At 44.8% G+C, this 15,331-nt stretch overlaps 1 protein-coding gene across 5 annotated transcripts in view; it reads left to right on the top strand.

Moving 5' to 3' along the window:
- Positions 1 to 15,331, top strand: part of LOC144158306 (uncharacterized) — a 47,133-nt gene that overhangs the window by 15,490 nt on the left and 16,312 nt on the right. For 3 of the 5 annotated variants that reach the window (XM_077689121.1, XM_077689120.1, XM_077689122.1), the window contains one exon: positions 161 to 4,637. The exons of 1 other annotated variant lie outside the window; for it this stretch is intronic. In XM_077689121.1, the coding sequence (XP_077545247.1) occupies positions 237 to 1,271 (1,035 nt within the window). In that variant the 5' untranslated portion in view covers positions 161 to 236 and the 3' untranslated portion in view covers positions 1,272 to 4,637. Of the gene's footprint in view, positions 1 to 160; positions 4,638 to 15,331 lie in introns of those variants that run through there. One more of the 5 variants, XM_077689125.1, reaches the window with a different exon arrangement.

The raw sequence follows: 15,331 nt of genomic DNA, 5'->3' as shown, positions 1-15,331 counted from the left end.
TGTTCAGAACTCTGTTTAAAAAAAATTTGCAGAAACCTTGAATTTACTGTTGTGTATAAATGCAATTCTTGCAATATCTTTATTCCATATTTCCTGTTTTTGTATCTTATTCTGCCAACATAGAAGTTTTTTAAGTGACCGTGAAAAAATTTCATTTCAGAGGAAAGCTTCATTCCTGCCAGTCCTGTCAGCAATGCAACTATCCCCGTCGTGAGGTGAAATTGTGTGCCAGAAAAATGTGCTCCACCTACACTGTTTGCAAACAAAGGTTTCTAGAAAAATGCAACATGTGCAGCCACCAGAGAGTGCACACTGGGGAGAAGTCATATGAGTGCACCACCTGTCAGAAGAGCTTTACTCAAAGACGCCACCTGATTGATCATGAAAGATTGCACTCAGGCGTGAGGCCGTATGTGTGCAGCACTTGTCAGAAGACCTTTACTCAAAGACGCCACCTGGTTAATCATGAGAAATTGCACTCTGGCGAGAGGCCGTATCTGTGCACCACCTGTCAGAAGAGCTTTACTCAAAGAAGCCACCTGGTTCTTCATCAGAGATTGCACTCTGGCGAGAGGCCGTATGTGTGCAACATTTGTCAGAAGACCTTTACTCAAAGGCGCCACCTGGTTGTTCATGAAAGATTGCACTCTGGCGAGAGGCCATATGCCTGCAGCACCTGTCCGAAGAGCTTTACTCGAAGAGCTAGCCTGGTTGTTCATGAACAATTGCACTCTGGCGAGAGGCCATATGTGTGCGCCACCTGTCAGAAGAGCTTTACTCAGAGAGGTAGCCTGGTTCTTCATGAAAGATTGCACTCTGGTGTGAGGCCGTATGTGTGCAGCACTTGTCAGAAGACCTTTACTCAAAGACGCCACCTGGTTGTTCATGAAAGATTGCACTCTGGCGAGAGGCCATATGCGTGCAGCACCTGTCAGAAGAGCTTTACTCGAAGAGCTAGCCTGGTTGTTCATGAACAATTGCACTCTGGCGAGAGGCCGTATGTGTGCACCACCTGTCAGAAGAGCTTTACTCGAAGAAGCAACCTGGTTGATCATGAGAAATTGCACTCTGGCGAGAGGCCGTATGTGTGCACCACCTGTCGGAAGAGCTTTACTCAAAGACGCCACCTGGTTGATCATGAGAAATTGCACTCTGGCGAGAGGCCGCATGTGTGCACCACTTGTCAGAAGAGGTTTACTCATAAAAGATTCTTGGTTGTTCATGAGCAATCCCACTCTGGCGAGAGGCTGTATGTGTGCGGCACCTGTTAGAAGAGCTTCACTAGCAGAAGCCCCCTGGTTGATAACGAGAAATTGCACTCTGGCGAGAGGCCGCATGAGTGCAGGACCTGTCAGAAGAGCTTTACTCACAAAACTACCCTTGTTCATGTAAGATCACACTCTGGTGAGAAGCCGTATGTGTGCAACACCTGTCAGAAGAGCTTCACTAGCAGAAGCCCCCTGGTTGATCATGAGAAATTGCACTCTGACGAGAGGCCGTATGTGTGCGGCACCTGTTAGAACCTCACCAGCAGAAGCCCCCTGGTTGATCATGAGAAAGTGCACTCTCGCGAGAGACCGCATGTGTGCAGCACCTTTCAGAAGAGCTTTACTCACAAAACTAGCCTGGTTGTTCATGAAAGATCACACTCTGGTGAGAAGCCGTATGTGTGCAACACCTGTCAGAAGAGCTTCGCTAGCAGAAGCTACCTGGTTGATCATGAGAAATTGCTCTCTGGCGAAAGGCCGCATGTGTGCAGCGCCTGTCAGAAGAGCTTTGCTCAAAGAAGGTGCCTGGTTGTTCATGAGAAATTGCACTTTGGCGGTAGGCCGTATGTGTACAGCACCTCTTAGAGGAGCTTTACTCAAAGCAGGCACCTGGTTGTTCATGAGGGGTTGCCCTCTTGTGAGAAGCTATGTTGGTAGCACCTGTAAGAAGAGCTGTAGACACAGTTCCAGCTTGCTGGATCATAAAAGATTTCACTCTGGCGAGCGAGAGGCTGTATGTGGTAGCACCTGTCAGAAGTGCTTTGCTCGAAGACCCAACCTGATTAAACATGAAAAATTTCACTCCGTTGAGGGGCCTTTTGTGTGCAGCAGCTGTAAGAAGAGCTTTACAAAAAAAACTCACCTGGTCACGCATGAAACAGTGCATTCTCATCAAGGGCTCTGTGTGTCATCTCTCAGAAAAGCTTTACTCACAAAGTTCACCTGGTCTCATGAAAGACTGCACTCTCTTGAAAAACAGTCTGTAGAACCTGTCAAAAGAGCTTTACTCATAGTCCAGCTTGGTCACACATGAAGGGGTGCACTCTCAGAAAAGGCCATAATTCTACATCTCCTGTCAGATTTACGTATAGAAAGGGGAGGTGATTGCTCATGAAGAATTACACTTCAGTGGGAACCCGTACATGTGTATCGATTGAGAGAATCAGCTTGCTAAAAGACACTTCTTTGTACTGCACTAACACCAGGCATTATGTCGACAGTAACCGTCGGACAAGTCACTCGTGGGAGTCACTTGGGTAATTGCGTTAACAATTTTATCCTTTGCAGGGTGTGTTCACATTGGGAGATCTTTTTCTCAAAGCTTTTTGTTAGTCTTAAATGATTGCACTTTGGTGACAACTACCATTTGGCAACAACTGTTCTGCACAAGCAATTGCACTCTTGAGAAAAGCTGTTTGCTATCTAATGCAAAAAGGATGTTTGATATATCATGCAAGATTCCATCATAGAGAAAAATCTAATGCCTGTAGCATTTGTCAAAAACTAATTGTTTTAAGGATATTTAATGAAGGATGACATATTGTAAATACGCTATAATCTTTGGGTGTCAGAAACGTTTTGCCCAGAAACAGTCAAAAGGGGTTCTGAAACACCAGCCACCGATACCTGAATGTACATATGTTAAATAAAGCAATGTCCTGGTAATCACCTCCTTTTTTATCTTTGTTGAACTGATTGGATTACTGGTCTTATTGTCAATCAAAACAGCAATTTAATACAAAGGTTCATTTCCTCCTCGGTTCATTTGTGTTCTTGAAAACCTGAATGTTCCCCTCAGTATTGCTCCTGACGCTCAGCTGCTCCGTGATGTCTCCCACCAATTTCAGCTATGCTTCACTAATCTGTCCGCTACTGTTTTGTATGCATTGCTTTTGGGATGAATCGTCTGACTTGCAGCATTTGTACAGCTAACAGAATCTGCATTTTGCTCACGCCTAAAGAAGAACACGAGAAAGGGGTGGGATTTTTATTCTTACACACTCCGATGAAAGTTGCATTAAATGGGACTACCCTCAATCATCAGCCACCGGGCCAAAGTGACAACAAGAATTGGTGCATATGAGAGCCTCAAATCATCGTCGTAAGCCTGCCTAGGCCCACTGCAGGGCCTTCATCTCTTCGATAACCTCCAATTATCCCCTTGCTGTTCTAACTGCGACCAATTTATCCCCGCAAACTTCTTGATCTCATCTGCCCATCTAAATTTCTGCCACCCCCTGCCGCACTTGCCTTCTGTAGGATCCACTGTTACTTTTAATGACCAATGGTTATCTTGCCTTCGCATTACATGCCCTGCCCATGTCCATGCACTGGTTTGCTCTGTCATTATTCCACTCTGTGTTCCATACATTTCTAGGAAATATATGCGTTTATAACCCCAACAAAAGTGACTGGTTTAACACTTAACTTAGTCATCACCAGTGAAAGCAGACTATGCACACATGTTGTGTGTCGTGAAAATTTGCCATTGCTTGAGAATGGTCCATCTGCCGTCCGGCTGTATGTACTGACGATTCATCCTTTAAGCAAAGTGACCTGGGGCTCAATTTCACGAATGAAACAACAAAACAGAATGGCATCTTGTATCTGGATTTGTATCTTTGGTTTGATAAGGAGCATGTCTGCTGGATGTATGCACCATGATCGGTCAAGCCTTTGATGAACTACTCATCGGGCTGTTCCAAGCTTGTTAAAAACGCTATTGCCTTCTCATGTTTTCGCTGAGCAGTTTTGAAATCGTGCCAACACTTGATGACAGACAGTTTCAATGAGCAAGTTAAAATGTTAATCGAGGCTGGATTTCCACAGGGCCTCTTGTCATGGCCATGTGAAAAACTTCTCAAAATCCTAAAAACAAAGTCTGGCTGCTGGGATTTGCAGAGGACACCCAAAAGCCCAAAGTTGCCATCATCCCACATTCATACAATCACGCACGTCCTAAAAAATGTGGGCCATCGCTATGGAGTGCTAGTGGCTATCACGACTCGCAACAAGTTGCGTTATGGCAGGCTTGACAGAAAGATAGAGTGGGGAAGTGATACGAAAGGGGACAGTTGTGGTGTTAAACACAAGAACCGGTATGTTGCCTGCGCAACAGGAGTTGTGTACAGCATTCCTTTACCCTGTTGCCGAACTTATGTTGGACAAACTGGCCGCTGTATCAACGTGCGTTTGAAAGAACATGAATTGTCATTGAAGGGCCCTCTATCATCTCATCTTCGCATTGTCCTAAGTGCAGCATATGCAAACCTAATTTTCCTGCCACTAACATTGTATTTAGGCACCGTGATCAAACAACCCACGAAATCACGGAGGCATTCCATATAGAAGAACAAGGTGATAAGTGTGTGAGCCAAACAACCGTGTGTCTCTATCCTAACGAGATTGCATATCTGCATGTGCCTTGACGGTAGCTTGTGTATATCTAGTTGTGTCAGCACCGTGACATTTGTAAACTTGTTTCGGTCATGCATAGTGTCTTTTTATTACCTTTTGTTGTGTGTTGAGTGTTTATATTCACTCTTACTGATGTTAAAATTTACTTAGACCAGCGGCTGTCCTTGTGTTGCACTTCCTTCCTCTTTGTTTGAGTGCAAGCTGGTTGTATCTAAGAAGATTCATCCTTCACCTGACGCCAGTGTTACCAACTGTACAATATTTGCCATCTTGTAGGGTGTTCTATCGATTTTTCTCTTATCATTGGGCCGTAGTGCCGTTCAGCCAGCTTTCCGCCAGCGTAGGGTGATTTTGAGTTTTACCAAATGAACCTGCTGAAGTACAACATTATTCTTTGATACAATGGGTTTCAACATCCGCATGCATAGAGCGTATAGGTCAGACTCATCAGAAAACGACAGTGCAAGTGGAATGTATGCAGAGAGGAAAGACATCATAAAGATGAAATGTTCACTATGTGCAACAGAGCTGTCCTCCATTATCAACATGGAGGAAAGAGTGAATGTTGGCAGTAAGTGTATAATAATATGAAACTATATAACTGCCACTTGCATGGTGCTTTCGATGACTTCACACAATTAGTATCTGCTTGCCGTTTACATGGGATAGAAATAATTTGAATCAGGAGCTGATCAACAACGAATAAAAAATTCAGTGTCCTACTTTCTGAAAAAGGATGACCAGTGAAGCTGGGTGGAGTCGAAGGAGCCGACGATACAAACCACATTTATTTTGTAACTTGCGATTGAGCATACTTAGCCATTTATCTGAATGAAAGTTGGAAGGTCTATAATTTTACTAAGCAGACAAACATGTGGATGTCCGTTTCCCAATATTGAGGACTTCACGGTGAAGTACTAATCATGAAAATTAAATGAAACTCGAAGTGCAGTTGGAATCGTCTTCACGGCTACTTGCCACGTGTTTTCGGATTTTTTGAAATACACAAAGGTTACACTTTTGTTGTAGCCATTTTATTAGAATGGTTCTCAACTGGTGAGTGCATGAAGCCTCGCTCTGCTAGCAAGCATCCAGCCCTCACCCCCCGTGCATGTGTGAATGGGTAACCAGTGATGTGAGCTCTTAGAAGGTAAAAGCACCGGTCAAAACGTTGCTCTGGAAGCTCTTAAAGGTGCACATATCACCACGGCACAAGCACCGACCAAAACATAATTCCGGGAAGCCTTCAAGAAGGCAGCACGATGTCATATCTCTGGAAGCCGAGAATTTTCATTATATGCCAATTTTTCTGCACATGCTGAATTGTAAAATGGAAGCATATGTATCTTCGCTGTAAAAGTGCCAAAAGAAGCAAATAAAAATACACAACCTAAAACAAAGACATTCAAATAGCCACTAAATTGACCTATGCTGCGGAATAGTAATTCTTTAGCATAGGGAAAAATGTAGCACCACCTACAATATTGTGTAGGGCAATGTAGGGTTTCTTCAGGCGCAATGTGGCGTGTTGTGGCCAAAATTGGTTAGCGACGCTGGCTCACGCTGAATGGACCTCTCCCTGTATGTAAACAGCGTGACGTCACGAAGCGCACGTGCGCGACGGGTGGCGCCTGCTGGCGGCCGCGAAATGCGTCTTCGGTTGGCAGAACGCGCCTGCGCCGCCGGCCCGGCCTGGCCGCGCGGTGCCCGAAAGGAATGATGTGCCGATGGTTCGGGCCGTCGCTGGCCGCCTACATTACAGGTGGGGTCTAGCTATCCTAGCTGCGGACGTCGCACCTCCATGTAGCTTTCTGCACCAACAACCTCCGCAACACTTTCGTATATGACGAGTGACGCTTTCGGATAATCAGTGCGTGACAGAACAGCATTAACGAGTCATTCTGAAGATTGGTGCGTTTGCGACGCGTTCCAAGAATGTTTTGTTATGATGCTTTATGTTAGGACACATACCAAGGAAAGCTCATTCATTGTTGTTTTCGTGGTCCGCTTAAGCTCGAGCGCGGTGCCTCATGCAGCGTATACGCTCCCTGTTCTTGGTATCTCTGTGTCGCCCGGATACAGTGGCTTACGAAAGATTTCATGTCGAGGGGGGAAAGGAAAGGTAAAGCATGAAAATATTTAAAAGTAAAATTAGCAGCAACGAAACAAAAATATAAAGAGCAAAAACCAAAAATTATTCAAATAAAATTATCGCGATGATGTCGTGCTCTACGTAGGTGACCGATTGCTTTGTTACATTTTTCCCCAGTAAAATCGCGAAACGGCTCATCGCCATTGTGAGAGTAACATAGCAGCCACATATTGTTAGTGCGTATAGCTTGCGACAGTGGCACTAAAATAATTATCGGTACTTATTATTTCATGATAGTTAAAGTTAGTGTCCTTGAACACCCGCTGAATTCACCGGCGTCGGGAGGCCGCAACAAAAGAATACATTCACTGAGTCCATTCGTTTAGGGCCAACAGATATCGAGTTTTTTCGAGACGCGTAGCGGCCCATCTCACGCCGAAGGCATGATGCTACATGCATGTGAGCACGGCAAGCATATCAGTTTTGCCGCGTCTTCAAGGCATAATATCTTTGATCAAGGTAAAACTTCATTGCATTTACAAGCAACGAATTTCGTTCGTCTTGAACAGATCTCCCCATACGACCAAACTTGTCGTGGTCGATTTGGCGGCAGGCGGCTATCGCGGATACTTCTTGACCTGCATAGCTAAGCAGGTCAGGCATTCATTGTATTTTTAATACAGTACTCTATCTCATCAAAACATGACAATATTTCCCAGCAAGGAAGTTTCCATCTCACCCCAAGATGATTAATAAACAGCATCATTTCATGGCAGTAATCAGCGCGGACTGCCAATTTAGACGATATGACTGCGCTTTGAAGAACAGCAGAAGTTCGAGAATGAGAAACGTTGCTATGAGTAAGAGCAGACCATGTCGCTGATTTGGCTACCAGCCTCTTCGGCACATTGCGCGCATCCACAATACACGCCGAATTTACCTCTTTGGGGACTCCGAAAAGTCTGATGCCGCTGATTTTGCTCGCAAGATTTCCGTAGCCGAGAGCACAGCAGCCCACCGGCATCAGAAAAGCGAGCACATAAACAAAAACTCCACTTTTGCGCGTGTCTAATGCGGCCTCACTGCATACGCCCCGCGCGCCGGTCCGAATGTTTTGCCAACCAACCTCCCGGCCACACCCAGCACGTGCGCTTTCCGTGACGTCACGGCCGCCGCGTGACGTACCCCGGGAGAGGTCCATTGTGCACGCAGGCAGGCCAGCTGACATGCCGTCAATGCCGAGACAAGACCCAAGTGCCAGAAAAGCAGTTTTCTGTGCGTTTCTTTAGTCTTCATTTTTGTAAAATCTCTTAATGCAGTGCTTTCATATATTAGTCATTAGTTGTCTGTGAAGTTGATTCCCCCCGAGACACGCATGCGCAAGCTAACGACTCCTCAACAAGCTCGGATAGTCATGGTGCATTGTAGCAACCCATCGCCAGGCAGTCGCAAAACGTGTCGATACTTTTCACTAACATAAGAAGTGTAATCGGCAAACGAACTGAACTCTCCTCTGCTGTTGATTCCTGTAACGCCGATATCGTAGTTTTAACGGAAACTTGGCTTTCGGCAAAAATAAAGAACAATGAAATACTGGAATGTGAAAAAACGTACACATTTTATCGTTTTGACCGTGATGTTTGGTCTGGTGGTGGTGTACTGATTGCTGTCAGTGACACCCTAGTTTCTTCTACCGTCCTTATCTGTACAGCATTAGAACTTGTCTGTGTGCGCGTGACTATTTCTAACCGGGACTTTATTTTTTGCGCTTGTTATAGACCACCTACAACCTCACCTTCCTTTTGCAGTGATCTACACGATGCCCTTAACCAGCTAATTGTTCGATATCCCAACGCTCCATTGTTTTTATTGGGCGACTTCAACTTCCCAGATATTGTGTGGAACAGTGACTCGATCACGCTTAAACATACCTCTTTTGAGTGTTCGAATTTTATAAACCTATGCCACGACTTTAATCTCGCACAGATCGTCCACAAACCCACTCGTATTTCTGCCAGTAGTTCTAACACTTTGGATTTAATTCTGACTACTACTCCCGACTTGATCTCTCCTCTTACTTACCTTAGTAAAATAAGCGACCATTTAGTACTTCACTTCACGCTTAAGGCACAGGTACCGTCAAAGAAAACAGTTAAAATATTTCAGGATTACTCTAGAGCGAACATTGAACTAATCACGACCGAATTGGAACAATTCACAGAGGAATTTTTGGAAAACTTTGAAGAACGCTTGGTCAATGAGAATTGGTCCCTTTACAGAAATAAAGTGTTATCATTGATCGATAAACACGTACCTAAGAAAAAAATTTGCTCAAACCCACGTTCTCCATGGTTTTCCAACCATTTAGGCCGTTTACGCAACAAAAAGAAGCGTATGTTTCGTAAAGCAAAACGTGCGAATAAGGCAGCCCGATGGATGGACTATCAGCAAGCTAACGCAGAATTCACAAAGGCAGTGCGCAGTGCAAAGCAAAAATTCTTTAGCAACACACTACCTATGCTCTTACAAACTAACCCACGAAAATTTTGGAACATAGTAAGTGGTACTAAAACAAGTTTGATCCAGCTCACTTCCACTGATGATCTCCCGGTTCCAGTTGATGAATGCTGCACTGTCCTTAATAACGCGTTTTCTGCAGCTTTCAACCATGATTCTCCCACTTGTATTCCTGTTGTGCACAGCGAAACTTTTGAGTGTATGGATTCAATAACTATAGACTGGCCTGGTGTTCGCAAACTAATTACGGACCTAAAAATTTCTTCTTCTGGCCCGGACTCGATTAATTCAAAAATGCTCAAATGTACAGAACTGTGCTCGGCCATCATTTTGTCTAAAATTTTTGCGCAATCTTTACAGCAAAGTGCTCTTCCTGCTGATTGGATAAAAGGGAAGGTGGTTCCTCTTCACAAGTCTGGTGATTCACATTTTCCTGGCAACTCCATCGTATATCTTTAACGAGTATTCCCTGTAAAATGTTTGAGCATAATTTGTGTTCCCATCTTATCAGGTACTTAGAGTCTAATTCATTTTTTAGTAATTGCCAACATGGCTTCAGAAAATATCTATCTTGTGAAACGCAGTTGCTTTCTTTCACTATAACGATCTGTTCATTAATGTAGACAAGGGTTGTGATACTGACTGTGTTTTCCTCGACTTCGCCAAGGCATTCGATTCTGTTTCGCATGATTTACTTATTCTCAAACTCAGCAAGCTTAACATAGATGACAATGTACTTTTTTTGGATCAAAAGTTTCCTTTCTAACCGCACACAATACGTCATTGCTAATGGTTTTTCATCCGCATCATCTCCTGTCTCTGCCAGTGTGCCACAAGGGTCAGTCCTGGGGCCACTTCTCTTTCTCGTTTATGTTAACGACCTTCCCAGCTGCGTCACTCACTCATCCATTAAACTGTTTGCAGATGACTGTGTCTTATACCACAAAATTAACTGCCCCAATGATTTGCATGAACTCCAGGATGATCTTAACAGCATTTCTAATTGGTGCGACAAATGGCTTATGAAACTAAATATCACTAAATGCAAAACCATGCGAATATCTAGGCTGCATAACAACCCGCATGCTTATCATTTGAATAATATTCCCCTCTCTTTCGTTGACTTTTACAAGTATTTCGGGCTTCATATCACGAAAGATCTTACTTGGAATATGCATGTAGATTACATAACAATGCCAACCGCATGCTCGGGTATTTGCGCCAGAACTTCTACTTCGTGCCGTCAGATGTTAAATTAACACTTTATAAGTCACTCGTTCGTCCAAAATTAGAGTACGCCTGCGCAATCTGGGATCGCGGCAAAATCACGCTCACCCAATCCATTGAAGACATTCAGAATCCTGCGACTCGTTTCATTTTATCAAACTATAGCCGTAATGCCAGTGTCACCTCAATGAAATCTGTTCTTGGCCTGCCTGACTTGTCGGCACGTCGCAAATATCATCGTCTTTGCCTTTTCCAAAAAATATTTTTCCATATCATTCACCTGAGAACAGCTTATGCTTCCACCTTCATATATTTCATCTCGCATAGACCATGTAAACAAAGTTGGTGTTCCTTCTTGTCCCACTAACCTCCAAGAACCAGCGTTGACTGGAACCATCTTCCCACCTCCACTGCTGCCATCTCAGAACATTCCCAATTCAAGACTGCCCTACAAAACCTCATTTGTTAGTGTGTAATATTACTATGTACTCTCGGCAATGTACTACCATTGTTGGATGTCATAGTTCTGTATCCCCCCCCACTCCTTTCTGTAGTGCCACTTGGCCCTGAAAGTATTGTAAATAAATAAAAAGTAAATAAATAAAACCCTGGCCTAGCCACGTGGTTCGTTTGCACTGAACCGCCCTCAGACAGCACAGCTGCCGTTGTGTGATAAGGTGCTACCAAAGCAGCCGTATCACCTTTGTAAATTCACGAGTCATTGCAGTTCCGAACAAAGAGGGGACAAGAAAGGAACAGCTTGCGGGTCGGTGGCTGAGAGTCATTTCGTTACAAGGAATAACGTTGAAAGATGTAGTGAATCTCGTCTAAAATCAGGCGAAAGTGCAGGGTGTTTGCTTACATGTATCGTCTACTCAACCTTTCCCTTGTACTGTTTTTTAGAAGTCTACATTATTACGCCCCTGATCTCCAAACACTAATGAGGTTAGGGCGGGATCTGCCCCTCCTGTTCAACCTTTAAAGTATTTTGCAGCTTTTTTGTTTGAAGTACATTTCACGTCCTTGGTATGATTTTCTTGTTCGGTTATGCACACAAAAATAATTTTCAGGATTAGTGCGAAAATAAGAAACTAATTGAATTTTTTCATTTACAAATTAAAGCAAATTCGGCACTGCCTCTGTCACAGCTGCAGCACACAGATATGACAATGCAACCTGGAAGCCTACAATTGGCTGAGTTTCCAATATTTGGATAAGTCACTGTATTGATCAAATGGACCTAAATAAGGCTTTAGGACATATATGTTACTTTAAAGGAAGCATACAAACTTTAATGGTTACAGGGCGTCTCAGAATCCCAAAATTTCTCCAAAAATTGAGTTTAAAATCATCATTTTTGGAAAGTGGAGCTATTTTTATGGCCAGCCAAATATCCAGACCAATCCAATTTATAGCGCTGACAACTTTTAAAATAGACCAAGAAGCGAAGCAAAAATCGCATTTTTTCGATGACATGCACCTCGTGTTCTGCATGTGCTATGGCACCCATCTTGTTTTTTTCGAAAGTGCGTCTATTCGTTTTTGACTCCCGGCCAGTACTGCTTCGTTTCGTCCATTGGTTGCGAGCGTGGTTGAGAGTAAAATCGAATAGAAAAAAAGACAAGGCGCCACCCAATTTGCTACTGACCGCATGTGACAGCAGGTGTGCAATCTGATTGGCTGGGCTGCGTGGGTCATCTGCTCCGCACGCTCCTCACAGTGGAAGGGCACAAGGGATCGGCATCAAAATACATCAAATACTCTGCATTAAAAGCCTCACTCGGCATCAAAATACAGTAAACACGTCTTGATAACCGAAAGGAAGAACGAGCAGTACTGGGGAAGTGCCTGAGATACGTTTTTCTGCATGTCAGGCAGCAGCGTAGCACGAAAACCACTGTGGGACGGTTTGCCTAGTGAAGCTGCGGGCTGCTGAGATGATGGCGTTAGCGATATAATTAAGCTGGAGGCTGCACTGGGGTGCGTCTATCTTTAAATCGGTGTCTAAAAGAAATGATAAAGTGGAGGATGCCATTTTCCGATGGTGCAAAACAGCGTATTCATTCTTCTATCAACAATGCCGCGGCGAGTCGGCCTGCATCCTGACGCGCGCTTCCTCATGAGCAGGTTATCATCTGTAGATGAGCGATTCGAGAATGCTAAATGTTTATACTGTGCTCATTGTCCGGTGTTGACGTGTTATATGACTAGAATAAATTGTAAACGTGGTTATCCCACCTAGCCTTTCCAAAATAGTGGGGTGGATTTCATTACCTGCCTTTTCGTTGCAATTCATTGTGTGCAATGCAAATGGCGTGGAGCCAGCATGTGGGAACAGAGCCAGCAGGCTGAACACCCACAGAAATGACTTTTTTAGATATCCTTTTCAGTTTTTAAATATTCATAACCAGTTCACATTGAGTTTTTTATTTCATACCACACCTGCCGGCCCTTTTCACCCCGGGGAAAAAAGACAATGCACTGATGCCATTCAGCTCTTCACACTCAAAGAAATTATAAGTAAAGCGTGCAAGTGCAGGCCTGTGCCAGAGTTTGCTCTCGTGAGGTCATGCTTTCACAAAACGCACCAAGCCTTCCAAAAACAGTGTGAAAGTTTGGTTTCAGCTGGTTTTTTGTGGTCGGGTATTACAGCGGTTGCAGAATCCTTGCTGCAGAAGACGAAAAGTGGCGGGGAAAATGCAAGGGCGGTTTCGTTGCGCAAGACAATAAGCATGGAAGTGGTGCCTTGTGTGCCCAACGTTTAAAACCACATAAAGAAGGTGGCGAAAAAGCACTGCATCTCCGTTGTCTTTTCTGCGCCTAGGAAGCTCTCTGCCCTGTGTGCACGCATATGTGCCACGCATGAAGAGATTGTACTGATGTTCAGGAAGGCCTGTATCGGCCAGACGTGGCGGTGTATAATGATCAAGCACAGGAACGTGCATTGGCTTTAAGACACGGTGGCACTGCGCACTTGCACGCACATTGCAGGACCTGTAATTGTGTTGCACAGCTAAGTGAAATTAAGAGTTTGGGCATAAGCCGTGATGCAAATGCACATGAAATACTGGAACCTTTTTATAATGTGGCAATGGTTGTGTCAGTAATACCTCTGTGGGTCTTTTTCTTCTGAATTGAAATTTTTATCTAAAATGACTTAGGGTACAGGACGAGGGTATCTGTGTTTCTTGTGGTGGTTATTAAGAAGTTGTGCATTGAACGGGTCACGCTGCGCATGCTCGAGGGTTTTGTTCGTGCTACATGTACGACAATGTAGCATCAGCTGAAGTAGCACTGGACCCGCCGCGGTGGCTCAGTAGATAAGGCGTTGTGGGCGGCTGAGCACGATGACGTGGGTTCGATTCCCGGCCGCGGCGGCCCCTTTTCTGATGGAGGCAAATAGCAAAAACGCCCCCTGTGCGTGCGAGATTTCGGCGCCCGTAAACGATCCCCAGATGGTCAAAATTAATCCGGAGCCCTCCACTACGGCGCGCCTCACCGCCTGCGTTGCGTTGGCGCGTTAAACCCTACAATCACTCTCTGAGGTAGCACCCATCCTGTCCGATGTTTCTGTCGTTTTTCTTGTTTCTTAGAAGCGCTAACCTCCTTTGTGAAGACTATGAATCAACTAGCCCAGCAGCAAGTCTTATGGAGCTGCATTCTGAAGTGTTTTTTTTTTCAAATGCTGAATAGATGAAACTGTCACGTGTAATGAAACCAACTGCAATTTTCTCGGCGACACTTTTATTGCATACGCGCCTAGCCTTAGAGGCGTTTTCAGTACGTTGTTTTTTTAAAAGGATTTCTATAAACATTTCTTTACGGTTGTATTGAGGAGGAAATGAACTACATACTGATGCTATTGTTATTGGCTTAATGTGCCCCAAATAAATGTTCTAAATAATATTACGACGTTAGTAGGTTTTTAACTCTTTACTTGGCATAACTCGGCATCGCTTGGCGTCTGCATGCTTTGTCAATTGAATGCAAGATGTTCCGTCTGAGTTCTATATGCCAATATATATCCTCTGTTGATGTCAGTGTCAATACCAGAGAGAGAGAGAGAGAAATACTTTTATTGAGTCTTCTGGTTTAGCAATGCGTGGTGGCCACCGGTTGGAGTCTAGCGGCGACGGTGGCAGCTCTTGTGACCAGAAGTGTTTGCACATCCAGGTCCGAGCTTCCCAGCGCACGCTCCCACTGCTCATCACTATTTACATACTGGAAGGGGTCTTGAGGGCATGCCCACATGGAGTGGACAAGTGTGGCGGGGGCGCCACAGAGGAGGCAGTTCGGTGAGGGATACTGCGCGGGGTAGATGCGATGGAGTACTGCCCGACGAGAGGGTATTCGTTAGCAAAAGTCACCAGAGGCGTTCCTGATAGTTGGTGAGCCCTGGATGAGCGGGGGGTAATGGCGGCGGGCGAGGCGGTCATGCACGACGATGTCGTGATAGGTGATAAGTCGGTCCCTCGCGGAACGGGCACCATGGTAGGCGGTGAGGCTAGCCCCGGCACGGATAGTGAGCCCTCGTGCCAAACTGTGGGCCGCCTCGTTCCCTCCCAGACCAGTGTGCGCCGTGGTCCAAATGAGTTCGACCGGAGAGGTCGGGGGATTTTTGGAGATAAGTCGTTCTGGTCTTGTCTGTGTTGAAAACATCTTTTTGGAGAACTATTCAGCCACCTCTTGGAAACGATCTTTTTCTAAGAATCAGTGCTTTGTGTCTCAGCAGCACATTTCTCGCCTGAAACTATCAGCCATCTAATTTAATTTTTTTCACAGAATAAGAAAGCCAACCTACACTCCTGTC

This window comes from Haemaphysalis longicornis, unplaced genomic scaffold (assembly GCF_048455015.1).
Source record: "Haemaphysalis longicornis isolate Haplotype H1 unplaced genomic scaffold, Haemaphysalis longicornis Haplotype H1 scaffold_10, whole genome shotgun sequence".
NCBI classification, from domain to species: Eukaryota; Metazoa; Arthropoda; class Arachnida; order Ixodida; family Ixodidae; genus Haemaphysalis; species Haemaphysalis longicornis.
Note: the sequence above shows the minus strand (reverse complement) of the source record. Positions and strands in the feature narration are given on the sequence as shown.